Source organism: Anguilla anguilla, chromosome 8 (assembly GCF_013347855.1).
Source record: "Anguilla anguilla isolate fAngAng1 chromosome 8, fAngAng1.pri, whole genome shotgun sequence".
NCBI lineage: Eukaryota > Metazoa > Chordata > Actinopteri > Anguilliformes > Anguillidae > Anguilla > Anguilla anguilla.
In genome coordinates this window covers 13,250,534-13,272,571 of record NC_049208.1, presented here as the reverse complement: position 1 = coordinate 13,272,571, position 22,038 = coordinate 13,250,534, and the positions used below count along the sequence as shown (strand labels likewise).

Genomic DNA, 22,038 nt, shown 5'->3' with positions numbered 1-22,038 from the left:
GGGTGTCCACATACTTTTGTAGATGTAGTGAAAATGCATAATTTCTTTAAAAAAATATTGCATATTCCAAAGCACAGGTGAGGACAAAGATGGCAAAGCTTTGCTCTGCAGCCTTTCTCCAGATAGGAGAAGAAGGAAAACTCACTTCATAGTGTTATGGAAAACAAACATACAGAAAAAATCTTTGAGAGGTGCTTGGTCAGAGGAACATGTTAAGATCAGAAAAGAAAAAAACTTGCGCACTTGCTTGATGCTCCAGAAAAAAAGGTTTTTTTGTCCACATGGTGAAAATGAGTGTGCAAATCTTTTCTTTTCTGAGGTAAACTCACCTCAGCCAAAATCAGTAAACACTAATAATGGGAGTTCCAGAATTAATGAAAAGACATGTGACATGTTTGTGCATATGAGGATCTTACTGGGTCACACAATTCAGTCAATGCATAGATGCTGCTGTCAATCATTCCATCATAAAACCTTGAATTAGTATTTCACATGATATTTCCTATTCATTAGAGGGGCAAGAAAAAGAACAGCCTACTATGTAATAAAATTAAATTAATTGAGGTATAAAACAAGCAAATAAAATGTTGAGGGCAATGAGATAATACAATTAATACACTAATACAACTTGGCACTGCAAACTGGGGGAAAGAGAACACTGGGGATACAAATAGGCTGTAAAAAAGTGTTTATCATTAAATATTGGAATTAATATTTACATGTCAGCATTTTCATAGATGCTCTTATACAGAGCACCTTGGGCACATTACGTGTTTAACTATAATCAATTGGGCATTTTTTGAAAGCAATTCAGCAATTTGGTACCTTGCTCAAGGGTACAACAGCATCACCCCAGCTGGCAGTCCAATCTGCAGCCTTTGAGTTACAAGTCGAGGTCCTAATATCATAGTAACATAACAAAATGTATGTTATTATTCAGTGTGCAGTTGATATTCCTGGCCTACTGTGTGAATACCATCAGCAGCACTCTGGGACTGCACCAGACTCACATTAGTGCATACTGTGTACTGTCTGTGCATGTGTGCAGTGAGGGTGTTGATCCAGTTCTGTAGGGTTGCCATGGTCTCCCCATGTTAACTCTACTTCAGTGCAGCTGGGCAGGAAGTCACCTCACGTGATGTTCCAGATTGCCAGTCTCTGATTGGATGACTATTCTGTGAACCTTGTCCTCTTGTACAGGAATGGACCATCCTGAGAGCCAGGAATAATCCCTGCATTAAAAAAATCCCCGTTCATTTAAAACATAATCCCCCACCTCAACCACACTCTCAGCATGGAACGGTTAATAGTTTGGCTCCACGGAGACCCGCGAGATTTAAGACTGTGCAGCTGCGTTGGCAGCTACGTAGGGCCCACTGAGGGGCGGTGGCGGACGGAGACGTAAGTTATCCTGTTCCACTTCCAGAGGCCTAACAGCAACGCACGGCGTGCTTCCCTGAGGATGGTGCCGACGGGCTCGGAAATACAGCCCTCCAGAGGATTCATGGCTCACAGGGAGGTATACCTCAACCGCCATTTATTTTCTCCATTGATACAGTTCGGGTGGGAGGGATGGATTACTGTAAGTCCGCATCAAATAAATTTCCACTTTTACATCACGCACATTATGTGACTTATTTTCTTAGCCGACACTCTTGTCTGTGGCCATTTAACACAGCTTAAATGTAACATATCTTTTATTTTACTGCGAGGCTATTTAGTCAAGCGATTCATGCTGGGTGTCACGTCGTGCGTGAGAGGTACGACAAAAGCCGGTTTGAATATTCCATCTTCTGATTGCACTACACCACAAAGCAGACATTCAATATTTAGCATTCTCAATCAAATCAGAGTCAAGGAGCCTCAACTGAGAAATCTAAATCCTTTGTTTTCAGCCTAGTCTCTGTAAGAACCAATAAGGCTTGCTCAGAAGGCTGAAGAACTCTTTAAGAGCTGTAAATTATTACTCATATACTCAGGTGCCAGACCATGTAATGTCTTAGGTAATCAATAAAATTGTAAAATCAATTCTTAACTGCATTGACAGCCAGCGTAGGGGAGCTAAAATTGGAGTGACATGCCATCTTACTGTATACCTCTTCTGTTCTGTTCAACAGACTTGCTGTTGAATTTTGTGCAAATTGAAGCTGGGTCAAAGCTTAATCATTCAAATAAAGCAAATCAAGGCAGCCTAATTGCAATGATGGAGAAGCAGGAATTCTTTTTCAGCACCCTCAAAAGACAGGACAGATCTAATTTAAGTAATGCTTTTGAGTTGGTGATTGTGTGCTGGAATTAGTTTTTTGCATCTTTGATGATATCATTTATTTTATTTTATTTTTTCACAGATGGCCCATTCAGACAATTTACGTATCATTGCACCTGTGCACTACTGATCAAAACCTAGAGTCCAATCTCTGTCAGTATCATCAATAGGTGTACTATTGATTAGGACCTCAAAGGTAAAGGGATAGTGTCTTCATAATTCAGCCACTCCAAACAGGCTCAAACTGAAACCCACTTTGAGCAAACAACACTGAGCTTTCACTGACAACTCTGCAACCTAAGCAGGGAGCAAGACATCTTCACTCCTGTAGCTTTACGTTTGTGCCACTGGTCACTTCACTGGCCAACCCTGCACTGAAGATCTAAAGAATGGATGATCAAATAAATGTAAAATTACAAAAGGCAAGAATCTGTTTTAATGAATTCATTTAGAACAATACCTGGCTCCAAATATTGACAAATCAAAGCCATGCAATGGCATGCATCTGCTTTTCTACCAATGATTGGAAACCGTAAGATCTCTGTTCACAATGCCCTGGGTCTTTCCATGTGTGCTTATTTATATCCCTGTCTCTATATGACAAAGGGGTGGTTCTCTTACATAACCCTTCAAGTGTAAGATCACAAGCATGTGATTAGAATGTTCTTAACTGAACATTCTAAAGCTGATGTTAACAATCACTGCTTTCTTTGCTGACAGATGTGTATCCTGCTTAGTACAGTTTTCCCATGCGTATTTTTTTTAGTTGGTATTCATGAACAGCTTGCTCAACTGAACATTCTAATGCTGATGTAACAATCCCTACTGGTGTTTGAAAGCGATGGAGTTCTAGATCACTGACTTGAATTCTGAAAAAAAAAGAAAATTCCAAAAAACCTACTCTTCAAAGGGTTTAAGCATGGCATCTGCCTGTCTGTCAGCCACAGCATGGTCTGCTTTGAAGTCAACCAGCTGCTCCACTTCAAACCACCATTTTAATGTGCTCCTTGTACATGAACTTCAATCAGTGCAGGTACTGCTCAGATTCACCAATCTTTATATCAGTGGGATGGACTAACATTAGACTGATGGTCAGTACACCAATGTAATGCAGACTGACAGAGCTACACAGTGTCTGCTTTAAACTGAAGACTAGAGACCAGAAGTTGTTCTTTTTCATTTCTTTACAGCATTCCCCAGTCCTCCTAATGTAGTACAGTATTTATCTTCAGTGAATGTCAAACGATATGTAACTGCAGATATGATGTGCTTGTGATAACAGTCACTCCCAATTATATACGTTTATATTAGATAATTAAAACAAACATAATACTGTATAGACACATTCCAGCACGAACAAATACACAATAACATGGGCTTACCCTGAGCATTAGGTCAATGGTAATATATTACATAGGATCAATAGACTTTATCTACCTGGGAAAGCCTGACTGTTGATAAAACACACAGATGCTAACATCAGATCCTGCTTCAGTTATATCATATTTATAATTATTCTTAAATGTTATATAATTATATGATAACTCAAGTTACTTTTCACAATACTCTCCCCTTGCAGTCTCTCTGTTTCTCTCTCTCTCTCTCACTCACTCTCACCAGAACACAGTACAGTATATTGCAGAACTATGCACAATCTCAGATGTATTATCACTTTGGTGCCACACTGACTTTACTGGGATTTGGAAATGCCACAAGACTAAAAGAACTTCTACAAGAATTCCCAGCAACACCTTCATCAATATTCCAATTCCTTATTAATTACATGTCAAAACTGATTTAAAAATTGTATGTGTGGTGAGCCACATTAACACATTAGAATGGAGCTACATGTGATATGCAACAGCTGCATAAATGCAAAAAAAAAAAAATGTAAATCATTTAGGTAATATCCACATACATAATTACATAGAGCTATCAGGGACCTTTAGCTAATGTCTCAATGATATGATACAGGTGCCTGCTGAAGCACACATCATAATTTCAGCTGACTTCTGCTAATACATCTCCTGTGAGCTAATGATTGCTTTGAGGAACATTTTGCCCTTTCCGTTTGGATATATCATTGGCCAAGTGCCCAATAATAATCTACATGCCTCTTTCATTTACATATTGGAGTATTGTATCATTTTGGGAATAATTAAAAAAGATGTTTTGCGGCTAATTGATTTGCACCTCAGCAGATGACCGTTGACCATGCATGCTGCTGATGTCTATTTGTACATAATGAGCTTGTGGTGGTGATGCCAGCTATATACAGTGCCATGACTCAATATGTGTGTTCAGTGTAGGCAGTTACATTCATTTCCTAATGACAACCCTAGAGCTGAATTGTTTATGTGAAATACTACATGCAAAGTGTTTCCTAAACATCACTTTTGTTGAGAGCTACAGAAAATGTTTTGCATCGATTAACTAAAAACTGTGAAAATGATGAGAAAGCCTTGATTTTTTTCTTAGAAAAATAATTAAATAAACATCCCTATAAACATATTTTATTTTCAGCATCTAAAAAAATCTCTGACTCTGATTAGTATTTCATTATGCAATTTGCAAGTCAACTCTTTTAACCTCGTCTGTAATGTAAAATCAAGTCTTTCGTGAATTAAATTATTAAACGTCACTGTGTATTGTGTTAATATGCTTTTTGAAATGAATTGCACTATTTCTCAAAAACTTTAACGTTAACGTTAAAATCAAAAAGTCTACATTTTGCTAGATTGTTTGCTCTAACACGAAATGTTTTGTAGATAAGTTTACTATTTCGGACTAAAGTAACAGTCATCGGGGTCGGACCATACAGCATCTTGGGCTGCAGGCGAACTGTACTCACATACTTTTTGAACCCATTGGTCTTCCGTACTGTATTTCCAAACAACGGGCAGGGACAGGAAAAGCCACGTTGACGAAATCACAAAAGTTACACAGCAGAGGAACCGAGCACAGATTGCATTTAGGAAAGAAAAGGAAGCTGGAAAAAATATATAAAAAATCATTCCGTTTTTACTTTCTTAGCAAGCATTCGTAGTTAACAGCCATGTCCTCGCCTCCTCAAGCGAAAGGCGAAATGAAAGGCGGACATCTCCCTGCAGGTATTGTTTACAGTATAGCAGTTTATCTGGGGAAAAAACAGCCGAATCAGGCTAACCTGCGGCTACTGCTAGCCTAGTACTAGTGCTAACATTACCTGGCAAGGTGGATGGCTAACTAGCAAGTAAAATGAGCTAGGGGAGCACATCTCGTCAGTAAACGTGCAGTGTAGTACTCTGCAAAATATTTACTTGCATGCATATTATATTACATTTGCATTGTGTTTTGTTTTGTAACGTGCACAATAATATTGACATATGATAGCTGTTCTTGCTAGCTCGTTAATGCATAGAGTCGAATAATCTTACGCTGTGTATTCGGTTTGATTGCTTTTCTTTAGCTAGTTTAGCATGTTATCAGGAACTGGGTAGCTAGGAGGCCTGTTGGGTATATAGCTGGTAACGTTAGCTGGCTGGTTAATTTACTGACACGATTTGGCTAACGTTAGCGTGCTAATGTTAGCTAAATTATCTTTATCATATGAGCTTTGTGTGTGAATTTTATTCATCGCTCTATCAATTTTTTAAGCGGGAGCACTTGATAGCTAAGTACAGTCAGCGTGCTTACATTCCATTAAGTAAGAATAGGTATAGTTGTGTATTTATGCAATGCTGGCTAATGTTATGGTTGCTAACGTTAGAGAATGTAAAGTGGAACAGGTAACTTTTAAGTTTGATGTATAGCTAGCTATCTGATTTGCCTCGTTTAGGTTGCTGAGTAGAATAACTGTGGTATACTCAGGTTAGCTAACTGTCATACATTTCCATGTAGATATACCTCTATACTTGTAGTCTGTTGAAGTATTGGTAGGTCTGTAAGCTGCACTACCAGTGGCAAAGTTGAGGACCTATGTTATATCTTTGATGGACAGTTCGCTGTCTTCTGATATGGAGTGGGTGTTAAATTCCTTTCTCTGTTAAAAGTGAATGTTGATTGCGTGCCTTTTTCTCTGAGAGTGAAGGCAGGTGGGATGAGGATAGTCCAGAAACACCAGGTCACCGTCCCTGAACCCGAGAAGGAAAAAGAGAAAGAGAAGGAGGAGAACGAGGGCGAAGAGACGGAGAAAACCGGGTATGATCCAGCGTGTTTAAGGGGTGGATTCACTGCACGGCGATCCCGTTGTCCCTCACTGAAGTGTCTGATATGCTGTGCTCTGTCAAAACTAGGACGAACGGCTGAAATAGGTTCCTGCCATATTTCTTTACAATTCTATAAGGTGATAGTGTGTACTCTGAGAGGAGAGCAGCCACAGTTATCTTAAAGCAAATGAAAGTCGGGCATACCTTGTGCAATGAAGCTAAAGTTCACATCTGTAGCCACAATGTTAATATCCTTTGGCTCATACACCTAGACAAATACTAATATAATTAATCAATATACAATTCCTCTCTTTGTAAACTTGGTTTCATTGGATACTGCGCAGCTGCTATTGCTTTTATCACAGTGATATACATACTTCTTTTGAGTGCATGTGCTGGTTAAGTGGGCAGTGTCACGAAGGTCCAGTGTACATGCAAGTGTAAGGACATGGGGCTACATTCAGTTTTGTGGTCGCCTCTTGCGCATGCACAAAAAAAAACGCATGCTTACTGTTGTGAGACTAATTTCCCCCGACAGACAGTTAGGGGTTGGGTTTGTTGATTTACGCAGCAGTGCTCACCCTGGCATTTTGGCCTAGCCTGCTGGCGGTGGAAGTTGATGCAGGAAAGCAGATGCTGGCATTCCTCAGATTTTTCCCCCTGAATTTTATCCCGTCCCGGACATTGGGCGGTGAGTTTAGCAGAGCTAGGTTTCACCACCGCAGGCATTCTGTGGGTAGGATTTCAGACCTGCTGCGGATCTTTCTGTTCTGGGATTTGTCCCGAGTGTTCGAGGGGAATGGCACTGCCCCCTGTCTTAAGATTGTACAACGTCTTTCTTTGACCTTGGTTGTTATATAGGTAGACGGTCCTATCCAGAGCATCTCTCATGGCTAACATTTTTTTTCAAGTGCAGTCCATTTTTGCAGCTGACTATTTACTGAGTCGATCTAGGTTGTAGCCTATACCTTGTTCAAGGTTACACTTGCAGTGCCTTACGTGGTCTGCAGAGTTGCAAGCTCAGTTCCCTGACTGACGTGTGGCTCCATGCTGGCCCCTCTTAATGGGAGGGCAGGATTGGGCTGAGGCGGTTGGGGGCGAGTAGGGTTTGGAGGTGTCCCCTCCCTGCGGTCTCCACTAGCACACCACAGTGGGACTGCACGTGCCCTTATCCAGCCCTGGCTGTTACAGTTAAGCCTGCAGCTGGAGATGTACTGACCGGATTAGGAGCAGTGCCTTCCCCTGGTCACACGGGAATCAAACCTGCAGCCTTTAAAGACTCCCTGTGACTGTGGCACCGTGCTCTCTCTTTCGCTCTCTCGCTCTTTCTCTTTCTTGCTCTTTTTCTTGCTCTCTCTCTCTTTCGCTCTCTCACTCACTCTCTTTCTTGCTCTTTTTCTTGCTCTCTCTCTCTTTCGCTCTCTCACTCTTTCTCTTTCTTGCTCTTTTTCTTGCTCTCTCTCTCTTGCTGTCTCACCCACTCTCTCTCTCCCACGCTCATGCACACACACACACTTTTTGGCTGGTCTCTAATGGCTCCATTGAAGAATTCTAAGAGCGTGTGCATGTGCATTTATTGCGTTTACATGTGTGTGTGTGCATGCGTTTGTGTGTGTTTGTGTGCGTACGTACGTACGTACGTGCGTGTTTGTGTGTGTGTGTGTGTACGTACGTATGCGCGTGTGCGTGTTTGTGTGTGTATGTGTGTGTTTGTGTGTGTGTACGTATGTACGTACGTGCGTGTTTGTGTGTGTATGTGTGTGTACGTACGTACGTGCGTGTTTGTGTGTGTGTGTGTGTATGTACGTACGTGCGTGTGCGTGTTTGTGTGTGTATGTGTGTGTTTGTGTGTGTGCGTGTGTGAGTTTCACTCAGTTTGACATTTCCTTGCATTAGGGAATGCAGCTCACAGGCTTTCTTGGTTTTTTATTGCTGGAACTTAATGCATTCCATGTTGCTATGCAGCTCTTTACTGTTCCCATGGAACAAAATATGTTAGACATAATTACTCTCTTACAGCTCACATAAATAAAGAAAGCCAACAGAATTATAGTGCAGGGACCAGAAAGATAACTGCACTGCAGATATTTGAGTGCCTGAAATCACTCTTACTTGCCTGTCTTGTTTTTTTGGTCGTATATGTTGCCTTAGGCTAAACAATACATTGACCCAACAGTTCTTTTTTTAAAGTTGAAATTATTCCTTTTTGGCCTGCTGACTAGCAGTCTTGAGAACTGCTGAAGTACGTGAATGTGAACCAAACCGGCTGTCTCGGCTCGCTTGTTGTGTCCGGATTCCTGGTACTTTCGTATTTGCATTCAGAACCCTTTGACAGGGCTTCTCTGCTCGAATGTGAGCCGAAGATCATTTAAAGCCCTGCGCTGCCCGAGACGGCTTTCCAAAAATAATTACGAGGTCTGGCAACGCGGAAAACTTGCGAGATTACCCCGGCCTCGCGGGCTGCATCTGATATGACGGGCGGGTTGAGCCGCATTACCGTGATTAGAGAGAAACCGCGTCTCGCGGGCGAGTGTCGCTGATGAAACGAAATGTCAAATGTCTGCAATCCTTAAATCTCTGGCTGACACCACCCCGGGGAAATACGCCCTGGAGCCGATGCCTGAGCAGCCCTGATGGGAGATAGCAGCGCGTTTAGGTTGCGTGCCGTTGGGACTGTGCGCTAGGCTGTGGCCCGGAATTCAATCAATGCTTGTCCTTCATTTTGATTTTGCAAATAAACGCTGGTGATATCGGCGGCGAACCTGCCGAACAACGCTTTTGCATTTAGCTTAACTTAAGGGAAAGGGTTGAATCCAGTCCACAGTCATTTTCCTATTCATATGATCAGTCGGATTTGTCAGTACTCCTGAACACCTAGTGCCTGCGTTGAATTTGTTTGTTCATTTGTTGTGGCATGATCCTTTCCTTTTTTTTTCCCCAATGGGCGGCACTGAAATTCTAATGCACTGTGTGGATCTCTCCTTTGTTTCCTGCATGCTCTTCTCTGAGCCATAAGTCACAGTTATTTTATCGGTTTTTGGCCCCAGGACATGGAGGGGAGCCACTTAAAGTGTTTCTGGCCAGAGCCCTAACGTGTGGGAGGCTACAGCCTGTTTCTGCGTCTCCCTGTCCCTTCTCACCTCCTCCTGTAGTCGCCCCCCCCCCCCCCGGGAAACAGAGAGTTATTCTATTGTATTGTGTTATTGTGTTCCGTGCTGGTGGGAGTTCTCAGCAGGGGAAGCGTTAACAGCTCCTCAGCCTCCTCTGGCTCTGTGTTTAGAGGGGATGCCCGCTCTTTGAGGGAGGCTCGCGTCTCGCGCGCCCCGGCGAGGGTGCGTATCGGGGAGGGAGCGTCTCGCCTCCCTCGCCGGGATTCGTTCCGAGCGAGCGGGCTAACCCAGTCATTTGCCCGGGCTTAAGTGAATCCGTTTCGGGGTAGGCCCGCTTCTCGCATCAGGTTCCTCCCGACGCCGTGTGTCGGATCACCGATTTCCATCTGGGAGAGAGAGGAAGAGAGAGGGAGAGTGGGTGGGGGAGAGAGAGAGGAGGAAGGAGAGAGATAGAGATAGAGAGAGAGAGAGATAGGGTGGGAGGGAGAGAGGAGAGTAAGAGAGAGAGAGGAGAGATGGTGAGAGAGGGTGTGTGAGAGAGAGAGAGAGAGAGAGGAGAGAGATAATGAGAGAGATAGGGTTTGAGGGAGAGAGGAGAGAGGGAGAGAGAGGAGAGATAATGACAGAGAGAGAGGGTGTGAGGGAGAGAGCAGAGAGAGAGAGAGATAGGGTGTGAGGGAGAGAGGAGAGAGAGGGTGGGAGGGAGAGCAGAGAGGGGGGAGAGAGAGAATGAGAGAGAGATAGGGTGTGAGGGAGAGAGAGAGAAAGATAATGAGAGAGAGAGATAGGGTGGGAGGGAGAGCATAGAGTGAGAGAGAGAGAGACATATGATGTGAGAGAGAGAGAGAAAGAGAGGGACTTTAGCCCCAGCCCTTATCTGGGTGCACCGGCAGTAGCCCTCCCCGCGCTGACTGCAGAGCCCTAATCTCTGCATCAGGGCAAAGTCTTCTAGAAAATCCTGAAATGGGGCCAGCGCGGAGCGGCGGCTAATGGCGGCGCTTTGCGGCTGATATACGGAGCCTGAGCCCGCGATAGCTTATCACGCTGCACAGCCAGGTGCTGAGTCAGCCCTGGGGTGAGCGGGAGCGGGGGCGGGGTTTGGGGGCCCGAGCGCTGTCATACGCCGCCGAAGAGCATGTGCTCGGGGGCGGGGCTTCTGCACGGCCGAGACCTTCACATCTGCCCAAAGACAGCTGGTGCCTGCGTGTTTCACACACACACACACACATGCAAACGCACACTCAAACATATCACATGCTAACACGCTAATACTCACAACCGTGCTACACAAATACATATGCTAACATACCCCGGAGACACATGTTAACATGTGCTAACACACACATGCTAACACACACTCAGACTTTCCACACACATACACACACTTGCACAAGTGCCCGCACTCAAACAAGGAACACACACAAACATGCTAACACAAGCAAACAGACACACAGACAACCTCTGACACGCTCAAACACAACATGCGCGCACACACACACACAAACATACCACACATACCCCCCTCAGGTACACACATACCATAGACACATTCTCACGCGCGCACACACAACCTCATGCATGTAAACGTACCACTCAGACGTGTATGCATGTACTGTATGCTCAGTCTGTTCAAACAAGTGAAACATATGTATTCTCTCTATCTCTCTCACACGCACACACACACACACACACACGCACACACAGAACTCCACCCTCAGAGAAAGCCCTGAAGGACACTGGAAACAGGTGGTTGCTTGAAGAAGAGCACATTCCCAGGAACCCGTTGAGCTGGATAGTGTGGAGTGTGAATATGCGAGAGTGTTTAGAGAGAGCCCGTGTTCAGCCCTGCTCGGCTGTTTGGGCTCCAGTGTTATTCCCTCCGTAAGCGCTGCTTTCACCCCACTGGCAGTGACGAGGTGGACTCTCCCATTTAAACAAATTTCACTTTTTTACCCCATACTCCGGCTAACGGGGAGCAGCGAGGCATCATGGGTACTCGCTGGTTTTTTTAGTTTGTAAATAGATCATCAGTATCCACACGAGGTGTTTACCAGGGGGGTACACTATTAAGAAGCCTTTAACATACCCAGGGTTGCTTTGAGTTAGCAGGCTTCACAAAACCTAACAACCGCAGCTGGTCTCGTATCGCAAAGGTTGTTAGCACCTTGCTAAGTGAAAACAGGCTTTGTTAATCAAGCTCTGTTCGTGTTCCCATAAAAGTGACGGTGTCTGCAAAAATGTGCCTACAGTAGTACAGCATGGATTGTACTCAAGTAGCGCATTTCTCACCTGAGTAAAAAAGACTGAAATGGACAGGTATAATGGAGGGCTATGAAGAACATAATCAAAAATGTCAAAAAGTAACATTGTCGCTGCCAACAAAGCCAGGGGGAAGAAATTGCTGATAGTGTAAATTTGTCAGTTAATATACCTTATTTACCTTACCACTACTAACAAATAAATGTACACTCAGACTAATGTCCTATAGTTTATTTCTAATGAGACAATTTTTTCATTCTAGATCTCCTAAACCTTACACTTGATGCAGGATATTTAAAATATTGCCTGAAGCAATCACACCAAAGTGTATTCATAAACTCAAGGGACTTAAGCCATTGTCTCATAATTAAGGGAAGTGGATATGGCAGGGTAGGGTTCAAGGAGCTTGCATATGTGCTACTCCCCCTGTTGAGAATCTGTATCTTTTGTATAGTGTATCCACGGAGAAAGCCTGCAAATGAATTTGTTTTTTTCTCTTCACCCTGTGAACATACCCCCAAGCTCTACGGAATCCTGCAGTGGTGCTTCTATGCGTTTCAATCCAATAGCCTGAACCTAACCTGTCCCGTTAGTTTCCTGTTAAAGTTACCATGGCGATATACCCTCATTTACAGTAAATGAGCTTCGTGGTTTGGAAAACCCAGGGTTAAAGCTTAATTTAGCTCGCTAACCCCATAATCTCTGCATACCAAGGCCACAGCCAGAGATCTAGCTTGATACTTAAACTAGCAGATCATAAATAAATGAGAGAGGTATGGTGTGTGGTTATTGGTTTGTGATGTTTGGTGTGTGGTTTGTGGTTATTGGTGTGCAGTCATTGGTGTGCATTGGCATGGTTGTTGGTTTGTAGTTACTGGTGATGTGTTATTGGTGTGTGTTTATTGGCTTGTAACATCAGTCCTAAGTACAGCTAACATTTTTTTCTCCCCACACAAGTGTAAATGAGTAGTTTCACAGCAGATAAATATACTGCTCAAGGGCACAGCAGCATCGACCCCCCCCCCCCCCCCATTGGAACCTGTGGCCTTATGGTAATGAGTGAGCGGATAGGGAGGGAGCAGGCAGCCGTGCGGTGGACTACTGAACGTTTCCTAATGCACTGTAAGCTGAGAGCGGGCCCTCTCCATGGTGCTGAAATCCCACTCTCGCTGAGCGCACCGGTCCTGCCTTTGCATGCACTTTTACTCATCTTGCGCACGCTCTCACACCCAGATCGATTTATAAAATGGTGCGCGGAATAAGTCTGGGTGCGCACCGTAGACGCCCACAAAAGTGAGTGAGTGAATCATGAAAACAAAGCTGGCGTGTATTAATTGTCATTGCACGCTGCAGTAAACACATTGTCATTCACGGCTTCCCTCCCGAATGGAAATTCCAGGCACTTAAATCGGCGTGAATTTTTAATGCCCGCGCAGGTGCTGCGCTCCGGCTGGTGAATTGCCATTCTGAAGGGCCGTTTTCGCTCACGACGGGAAAGGCGCACCCCGCCTACCCCCGCTGCCCCTGCGACTCCGCGGAGGAGCGTGTGAGCGAGCGAGTGAGCGGCTGAGAGCGCACGGGTTAGCGGTTAGCGCCGCGGACCGTCTGGGGTCGGAGGGGGCGGGGTCTGAAGTCAGCGCCCGCGCGCGGCTCGCTAAAGGCCCGGCTTTCAGGTGAAGGAGCTGCTTAACTCCCGTGTCGCCGAGAGCAACCGCTCCGGGAATCGTAATGTGTGTTTTTTTTTCTCCCCCCCCCCCCCCGCCGTCGCGTGGACTCCCCTCCCTCTCCTGCTGCACGGCTCTGCCCGTTACCATGACGAAGGTGGAATTTTTCTGTCAGCCACTTCAGGCCCGGCAGGCAGCCGGCCCATACAATTCAATATGTCAGCCGCGCCAGTCGGCTAGCGTACGTCAGCGCTGCCTGTCGCTGTCCGTCACAACGTCGGGCTGCCTTCTGCTGAGCCCGTTGTCAGTTAGTGCTGCGCACTGAAAGAAGTGAATATTTTATTTTTTTGCTGTGTCCTTTATCCTTCTGTGTGGGTGAGGAAGAGGGTGCTGGGTAGAACTGGGTGTTAGGATTGTGTTAGTTGTGGACTGTGTTGGTTATTGAAGAGGATTCTGGGTAGAACTGGGTGTTAGGATTGTGTTAGTTATGGACTGTGTTGGTTATTGAAGAGGATTCTGGGTATAACTGGGTGTTAGGATTGTGTTAGTTATGGACTGTTGGTTATTGAAGAGGATTCTGGGTAGAACTGGGTGTTAGGATTGTGTTAGTTATGGACTGTGTTGGTTATTGAAGAGGATTCTGGCTAGCACTGGGTATTTGTATTGCGTTAGTTGTGGACTGTGTTGGTTATTGAAGAGGATTCTGGCTAGCACTGGGTATTTGTATTGCGTTAGTTGTGGACTGTGTTGGTTATTGAAGAGGATTCTGGGCAGCACTGGGTATTTGTATTGTGTTAGTTATGGACTGTGTTGGTTATTGAAGAGGATTCTGGGCAGCACTGGGTATTTGTATTGTGTTAGTTGTGGACTGTGTTGGTTATTGAAGAGGATTCTGGGCAGCACTGGGTATTTGTATTGCGTTAGTTGTGGACTGTGTTGGTTATTGAAGAGGATTCTGGGCAGCACTGGGTATTTGGATTGTGCAGCAGGATACCTGTGGGGTTGTGGCTCCACTCTGGTATTTATTTTTATATGTACAGACAAACCCAGCGGCCATGCTGTGTATGTCTGTGCGTGTGTTTGTGCTATGTGTTTATGTGTAGGGTAAACGTCCCTATTAAGCCCACGTACCATATAAGCCCACTTGCAACTTCTGAGTCAAATAAAAAAAAACTACGTCATCATTTTTTGCTGTGTGATGTTTTTTCGAATGAAGCTGCTTGTTACGTAAATGACACTTTTTATTGTAAGTCAATCACATTTGTCGATATTGAGTTATCGAAGCATATGTGTGGCATGTGCCTGCTGATCCCAGAAGAAGTTGCAAAAAAACTTAGGTGATTTTGGTACCCTCAGAAAATAACATTTTTTGTATATTTCTACTCCTGTTGTTGGAAAGTACTCACTTGTTATCAAAATTTAAGTGATTAGTGTTTTGAATGAGACATATGTTAGAATATTACCTGAATTAGAAATATTGTGTCTTTTGAAATCAAAATATGAGTTTTAGCACACTAGCAAACAGACCACATGCTGCATCAATACAGTAGCTACATAGTATGGTTCATTGCAATGACATAAAGCATGATAAGCATGTATAGTTTATATTTTTGTATGCAGTTTATATTAGTATACTGTTAAATAGACAATAAATGTGTATGTTTGTCTTTATTTATTTTTTAATTAACATTTTTACCTGGTGGGCTTAAAGGGGACTCTAGCAAAAAAATCACACTGTCTGAGGTGGATGTAAATGAGTATAGCTAATTACTTCTCTACATGATCAATTTATACTTTTCATATTATGTTAGTGCACCATATATAGATTTATTTCATACAGTTGTTTTTTTAATGTCATGTGAGTAGAATAAAATATTCTGTCTTTAATCATAAATTCACTGATGTACCCTTTAAGCCCACCTGTTCCCATTAAGCCCACTTTACTGTGTTTCAATGGGGATTTTCTCCCTTTTGACCTCTGAACCATTTTCCTCCCTAATTTTGACCTCACCTGATGAATCAGCTCCATAATTCAGATAATTAATACCCATATTTAAATATCAGTGATATTGCATACGTCAATTCATTCTGGATAGGCCTGTGTTCTATCTTAACATTAGCAATAATTTTTTAATCTTTACTTTTCAGATGAGTTTTAGTTTAAGATGACTAAAACATGAAAGAACTACAGTTCATGCCCACGCATGATAGAAGCGCAAGTTCATCCTCTGCAAAGCAGGGCTGTAGGGACCTGGACCATTCTATTTGCGCAATCATGAGGTCATTGAAAATCTACAAAAATAAAATGAAAGCCATGAACGACTTGCTAGCGTAAGACAAAGACAACCACAACGTGGGCTAAAGATTGAAGCAAACAAATAAAATAAAGCTCAGGCCACCCTATAACCTGTTATGTTACACTACTAAGATGGAGCATGGAGCAAATGATAACCTTACTAAAACGATACAATCACCTCAAAGAGCATAGGCCTACGTTTAGTCTAGGAGAAAGTAGAAATTGCAGAAATGTTGACATCTTTCTTGTTTATTTTGTTTAAGTTATAGGCTAATGATACATGAGCTTCAATATGTTATGACTGATGTCTCCTCATAATGAACTGTATGTTTTAATGTTACTCCACAATGAACTGAATGGTTTTAAAATGTGTTTTTACAATGTTTTCAAACTACTATCCTAAATTTGTTTAACATTTAAAAATGTATTGTTTAATTGTAAATCCTGAAATTGACTCATTTACTATCCTCAGAACATTAGTATTGAACTTGAAATTGTTTTTCATTCAGTCAGTCGGTCTTCAGAAATCTTCATAAAAACACCTGCACTTTCAACCAGCTGACTGGACCAGAAATTTTGGCCAATTTCAAATGCCAACAGCACACCATAGGATAGAGATACAGCCAAAATGACAACACATATTGAAAGATGAAGTATTGAAGAGTAATTTCCACTATAGTTTTGATTTTGTTCGTAAATATTTTTTTGGCTACATTCCAAAGAAGACATGTTGTAAGTTTAACTTTTTCTGTGTTGACAACACAGCAAAAAGGCTGGTCATGCCTATTTCAAATGCCATTTACAGGCCATAAGATAGGAGTGGAGACAAAATGAAAATAGCTATTGAGAGCTAAGAGATTACAGATTTGAATAGAACAAGTTTGTATTGTTAGGATTTTTTAAATATATATTTATTTATCAACAAATCATGAAGTGGGCTTATTTGGAACACCCATGGGCTTAAAGGGTACGTTAGGTACCCATTAAGCCCATGCCAGACTTTTGACATATTTTGACAAATTAAACAATAAAAACATTAGAAATTGGTATAAATGAATTATTGACACTTCAAATGAGAGATTAGACTTTCATTATAACTAAAATGTTCTCACTGAAATTGGGGCAGTATACATGAAAAATGTCTGAAAAGCGGATTTGGTGGGCTTAATAGGGACGTTTACCCTATATGTGTGTGTGTGCGTGTTTGTGCTATGTGTTTATGTGTATATGTATGTGTGTGTGCGCGTGTGTGTCTGTGTGTCTGTGTGTGTGTGCGTGTGCAGTTGGAGTTTCCGCTCGGCTTGCTGCTCAAACAGGCCGTATATTCCCCCTCTCCCGCCCCCCCAGCTCTGCACACGCTCAGGCTGGTTTCCATGGAAATCGATGAAGGTCAGCGTCCTCCAGCTCCTCCCCCAGCCCCAGCTTCCAGTGGTGTGCGCTGCACCACCTCGTCTGCGTGTTCCCTCTGGGCACGCCCGCTGTGACCCCGCCCTCTGCTCCGCTTCCACGTCCACCTGACCTCGGCGCTCGCCACGCCCCTCCCCGCAGCACGAGCCTCGTTATGGAGCTTCAGGGACGTCTCCTCCCCCTCAGGGGGTCAGCAGGTCCAGCTTCAGCTCCCCAGCTGAAGCACAGGACACAGGCGTGGCTCCACCCGCCAGTCGCCTGTACCACAGATACCCCAGCTTCAGTGGGCGCGGCCGCGTGCCGCCGCCGTACCCCCCCGGGGCAAACTTTTACCCTCGATAGCTTCCGGAAACATCCCGCTGCGCAAACGCCGGGCGTGACGGGTGCGACAGCGCAGTGAAAAGCCGGCCCATTCGCCCGCACCCCAGCGCTTCGTTCGGGGACTCGCCGCGATCTGCCTGTCGTCGTGGTTACGGGGGTTCAGGTTTGGAGACCGGAGGAGCTCATTAGCACCGCAGACGCGGCTGGGATCTTTAACAAGGGGCCCGGTTACAGGCACGCGCTTCCTCCCAGTCCTCTGGGTCCTCTCCACGCTGAGAGTGTGTGTGTGTGTGTGTGCGCGCGTGTGTGTCTCGGGGGCGCTGTGTACACTCAAATCAAGGGGGCGTGGTATTCTGAAGTCACCCACACATGAAAAATTAAGGGTTTCTGCACCGCATGGGAAAGTGGTTCACTGTGAAAATGTCTCAGTCGAAACTCGCAAGTAAGCTTCCCTGTCCTTTCCTTCCCTCTCTCAGAGGAAACGGGGGTCGTTAAAACAGGAAGAGAAAGATGTTTACTGAAGAGCGTAGCTGGCATAATGTTAGTGGCATTAATCTCCGGGACTGCGTAGTACACAGCTGCAAATATTAATGAAACAGGACAGTGATTCAGTCCCACCTGACTACCCGATTGTGTTGCTTTAAATCTTAAATGTGTCTTTTTCCTGGGAGAGCCGGAAAAAAAGAGAATTAATCATCCATGTTCTCCCCTCTTCCTGTGCTGTGGGCTGTCAGTGGAGATGCTGCCACCCTCAGGTCAGCTGTGGTACTGCGTGAGCATTGACGCTCCTGTGCGTTAACTCTCAACACAATCCTACAGAACACATAGGAAATGGCAGCTATCAGTAACTTAGTGATTTTGTCCAATCATATGCAATCACTGCATTGAAGTTTCCATTGTGGCAAAATGTGAGTTGATTGATTCCTAACCACAGTGTTTACGTGCGGAGAGCAAAGGCTTGTTCGGCTCGTTCAGGTTACTGATTGGCAGAATGCAGCAAAAAAGCCTCCTGTTCTTTATTTAATGAAGCCCCCCCCCCCCCCCAGTAATATAAACAACAGAATATTTTAACGTGACTGGAGCAGGGCTCCTTTCTCAGCTCGGAGCAGCCTGTTGTGTAATGGTTGGACAGTGTGTGGGAAATGTGTTTGCTGCAGCGCGCAGGCTTAAATACATCTCGTCCTTCATCCCGCTCTTTCAGTCGCTCATAAACGCCGGCTTTCTCCGAGGCCAGCGGGGGCCTCTTCCTGTGCGTCTGTCTCCTGACTCAGAGCCTCTGTCTGGCCCTTGTTTGTATCTGTCCGTCACGGCGCGCTGTCAGAACCCGGCAGACTAGCATTTAAAGGTCAGGAAGACTTTTGTTGCTTTCACAAAGATCCGAACCGGGCTGAAACCCATTCAGACACGACGGCAGCAGCCAGGCAAGACTCCGAGAGAAACACCTGGCCGGGCATGTGATGTAAAAGCAGTTCTGTCAGCGGTGGCTTTTGCTCGCAGACCTACGAGTGCGTGGTATGCTTTATAATGAATAAAATTCATATGCGGAGTATGTTTTATATGGCTGGATACATGAGAAAACATGGCAGACAAAAGTGGTACAGATATTCGCTAAAAATTTTCCAAACTTCGGTTATGGATGTAGCCCCTGTTCTGTATTACTGCACACTGAACTGTGTTTTATAAGCCTTCATGGGCTGGGCACCAACCGCCAGTTAAGGTGCGAGACGCGTAATTACAAGCAGTGGAAGAGAAAGCTGCTGAGTGCAGTTAGCTGCTGCTAAGTCTTACTTAAAACGGCTTCATTTGTTTGAATGGAGGGGCCGTTTAGTCTCCAGCAGTATAAAATCTGAATATTCTACGACTTTTAAGATTGAATATCTTGGAAGCACACGCACGCCGGGTTGCATTAAACTCCAGGTAATGTCTGTATAACAGACTATCTCACAATAGAGAGGTGTTTGCAAGCAATCAGGCAGTGGAATTAATCTCATCTGTGAATTATCTGTTAATCTGTCCAGGGCTGTTAAGCTCACTTTCATAAATATTAATGAGGAATAATACTACTCTTGTCTTTTTCTATTTTGGTTGCTGTTGCTCCTGCCTAACGAACGTTTGACTGGCGGTCAAAAGTGACCCGTTATCTCACGTCTGCATGTTTTAGTGATGGCCCCATCTGTGTTGGGAATGCCATATTTGTGTGGTCAGTTCCCCTGATGGAAACACGGGTGATCATTTTCACTCTCTTCTTCTTTCTCCAGACCACCCAAGCCAACTGTGATTGTCTCAGGAGTCGTAACAAAGGTAAGCTTGTTTTTTTTTAATTGTTTTTATTTTATTTTTATTTTTTATTTTTTGTCATTTTATTTGATTTGAAGTGGTACCGTGCACCATGTCTCCATGGTAACATACCGCTAGACGTATCGCTAATGTGCAGCTGTGGACCCAGGGAAATATATTGGCGTATATAATGACCCGCACGCAGGACAAAATTCACATTTCAGATTTTAATTGACCTTGATTCACTGTGAATTTGTGCTAATTAGCAAAATATAGAAACATTAATCTTGGTGAATATCTTTTGGATTTCGGTGCATCATAATGAATTGCTCTCATCACCGACTCGACCGGTTGGGAGCTAGCACTAAGTCTATTTCAATGGACGACAATGATGGAAATTAATTCAAATAAAAAACTTGTCGTTGACCGATTTGCCAAATATTCGAGAATTCAGGTCCTTGGCCTGCTGTCAGCATGCACAAGAAAAATTAGGCTGATCGGGCCAGTAGTATGCTAGATTAGCTGCAGAAGGATACACAAACACACACACACACAAACACACACACACACACATGCACAACACACATGCACAACACACGCAACCAAACGCATGATCCCCCTCCAGGCTCCGCCTGGCGGAGATAAATATCCGTCATCACGCAGAAAAACCAATCTGGGTCGTTTGGAAACACGCACTGAAACTCGAGCGTTATTTAAAAACCCAGAAAGTGAGCAATCCCTTTAAGTGGGGGCTGAGTCCTGTGATAATGGCTCCCTGACCACTTCGGCTGGCTTTAGACGCCCTAACGAGCTTCGGAAACCTAAATCCACCCGATGTGGGGATGATCATTCCTGTCACGCGCGCCGAACGTGCACAAGTCGCCCTTGAAAACGCGCGGCGTGCGGTCTCGCCCAGCAAGGCTGCTTCAGCATAACCTGCCGTCTGAGAATAATGAACGCTGGGCCATCTGCTGAAGTGATGTTCTGTCCTTTAAGCAGAGCAAGTGCCCCGTGTGATAGACACAATTAGCCCCCTTTCAGTCCAAGGTCTGTGTGTGGTGGTCAGCAAGTACAGACATAACTCACATACAGTTACGTGTACTCACAAAAGCGCACCTTGACTTGATGCCACAATGTAGCCTATTACCAATAAATAATATTTCATCATTTCTGCATGTCAGTGAAGGTGATTGGACTACCGTTAATAACTGTGATCAAAAACTTTTATGTTAATAACTGGAATCTCAAAGTCCAGTCCTGGAGGGCCGCGGTGCCTGCTGAATCTTGGTGTGTTTTATCACTGAAGTGCGTAATTTAAGATGAAGAGTTTACACGTCTAAGTTGGCTGTTGATTGGAAAGAAGGAAAGCGCCGCGCCGCACTGCTCCTGGTGCTGGAGAGCCCTGGTGCCGGTGGTGTGCGGGGAGCAGCTGACAGCCGTTCTGACCGCCCGCTGCCCTTCTGACCGCCCGCTGCCCTTCTGACCGCCCGCTGCCATTCTAACTGCCCGCTGCCGTTCTAACCGCCTGCTGCCATTCTAACCGCCCGCTGCCGTTCTGACCGCCCGCTGCCGTTCTCACCGCCCGCTGCCGTTCTCACCACCCGCTGCCCTTCTGACCGCCCACTCTGTTGCCAGGGGGACCGGGACTTCACGCCGGCGGCGGCGCAGGTGGCCCACCAGAAGCCCACGCCCTGCGTGGAGAAGCTGCCTTCCGCCCACCACATCAACCAGCACATCCACCAGCCCCGCAAGTGAGCCACCAATCAGACGCCGGCACTCAGGTTACCCAGGGATACGTCGCCCACATTCCACCCAGCCGCCCCCACGAGAAGCGGGCCCCCGTCAGTAACGCTACTCTGCGCCGGGCAGACGCGTGGTCATGCTCCACGCTAATTACCTTTCCTTTCTCCCCCAGTTTAAGACATACACCACATACTTGTGCCAAACAAAGTTAAGTGAACTGATTCCAGGGTTTATTATATTAGATTATTAATTTTATGATTTATCTTCAAATTACTTTTGGGACGAGTTGAATTGTTAAAAAAATGTATAAAAATCCCCACAAAAAAAAAAAAACGTAATTTAATCATGTTTATTTCATGCTGGAATTAAGTACAGATCATGAGGCATTGGTTTGTCTTTTTTTCCTCTGGTTTTAAAATGTTGACAATTATTTTAAGAAATAAAATGAATAAGTGGAAAGATTTAACGAGTGGTTGTGATTGAAGACGCAGTCTGTTTTTCAGAGCGT

General features: G+C 44.5%; 1 protein-coding gene across 1 annotated transcript; it reads left to right on the top strand.

The window, feature by feature from the left end:
- Window positions 1-5,145: 5,145 nt before the first annotated feature.
- Window positions 5,146-21,992, top strand: LOC118234560 (death-associated protein 1-like). The gene is made up of 4 exons (XM_035431169.1): window positions 5,146-5,376; window positions 6,331-6,445; window positions 19,769-19,811; window positions 21,423-21,992. Exons 1-4 carry the CDS (start codon window positions 5,322-5,324, stop codon window positions 21,540-21,542), a joined length of 333 nt encoding a protein of 110 aa, XP_035287060.1. The 5' UTR covers window positions 5,146-5,321; the 3' UTR covers window positions 21,543-21,992.
- Window positions 21,993-22,038: the final 46 nt, after the last annotated feature.

Excerpts from the sequence above, each read along its gene's own strand:
- LOC118234560 (XM_035431169.1), top strand. The coding sequence starts at position 5,322 with ATGTCCTCGCCTCCTCAAGCGAAAGGCGAAATGAAAGGCGGACATCTC. Across the intron at positions 5,377-6,330 it reads AGGCGGACATCTCCCTGCAG|TGAAGGCAGGTGGGATGAGG; the intron begins GTATTGTTTACA and ends TTTCTCTGAGAG. Across the intron at positions 6,446-19,768 it reads GAAGAGACGGAGAAAACCGG|ACCACCCAAGCCAACTGTGA; the intron begins GTATGATCCAGC and ends TTCTTTCTCCAG.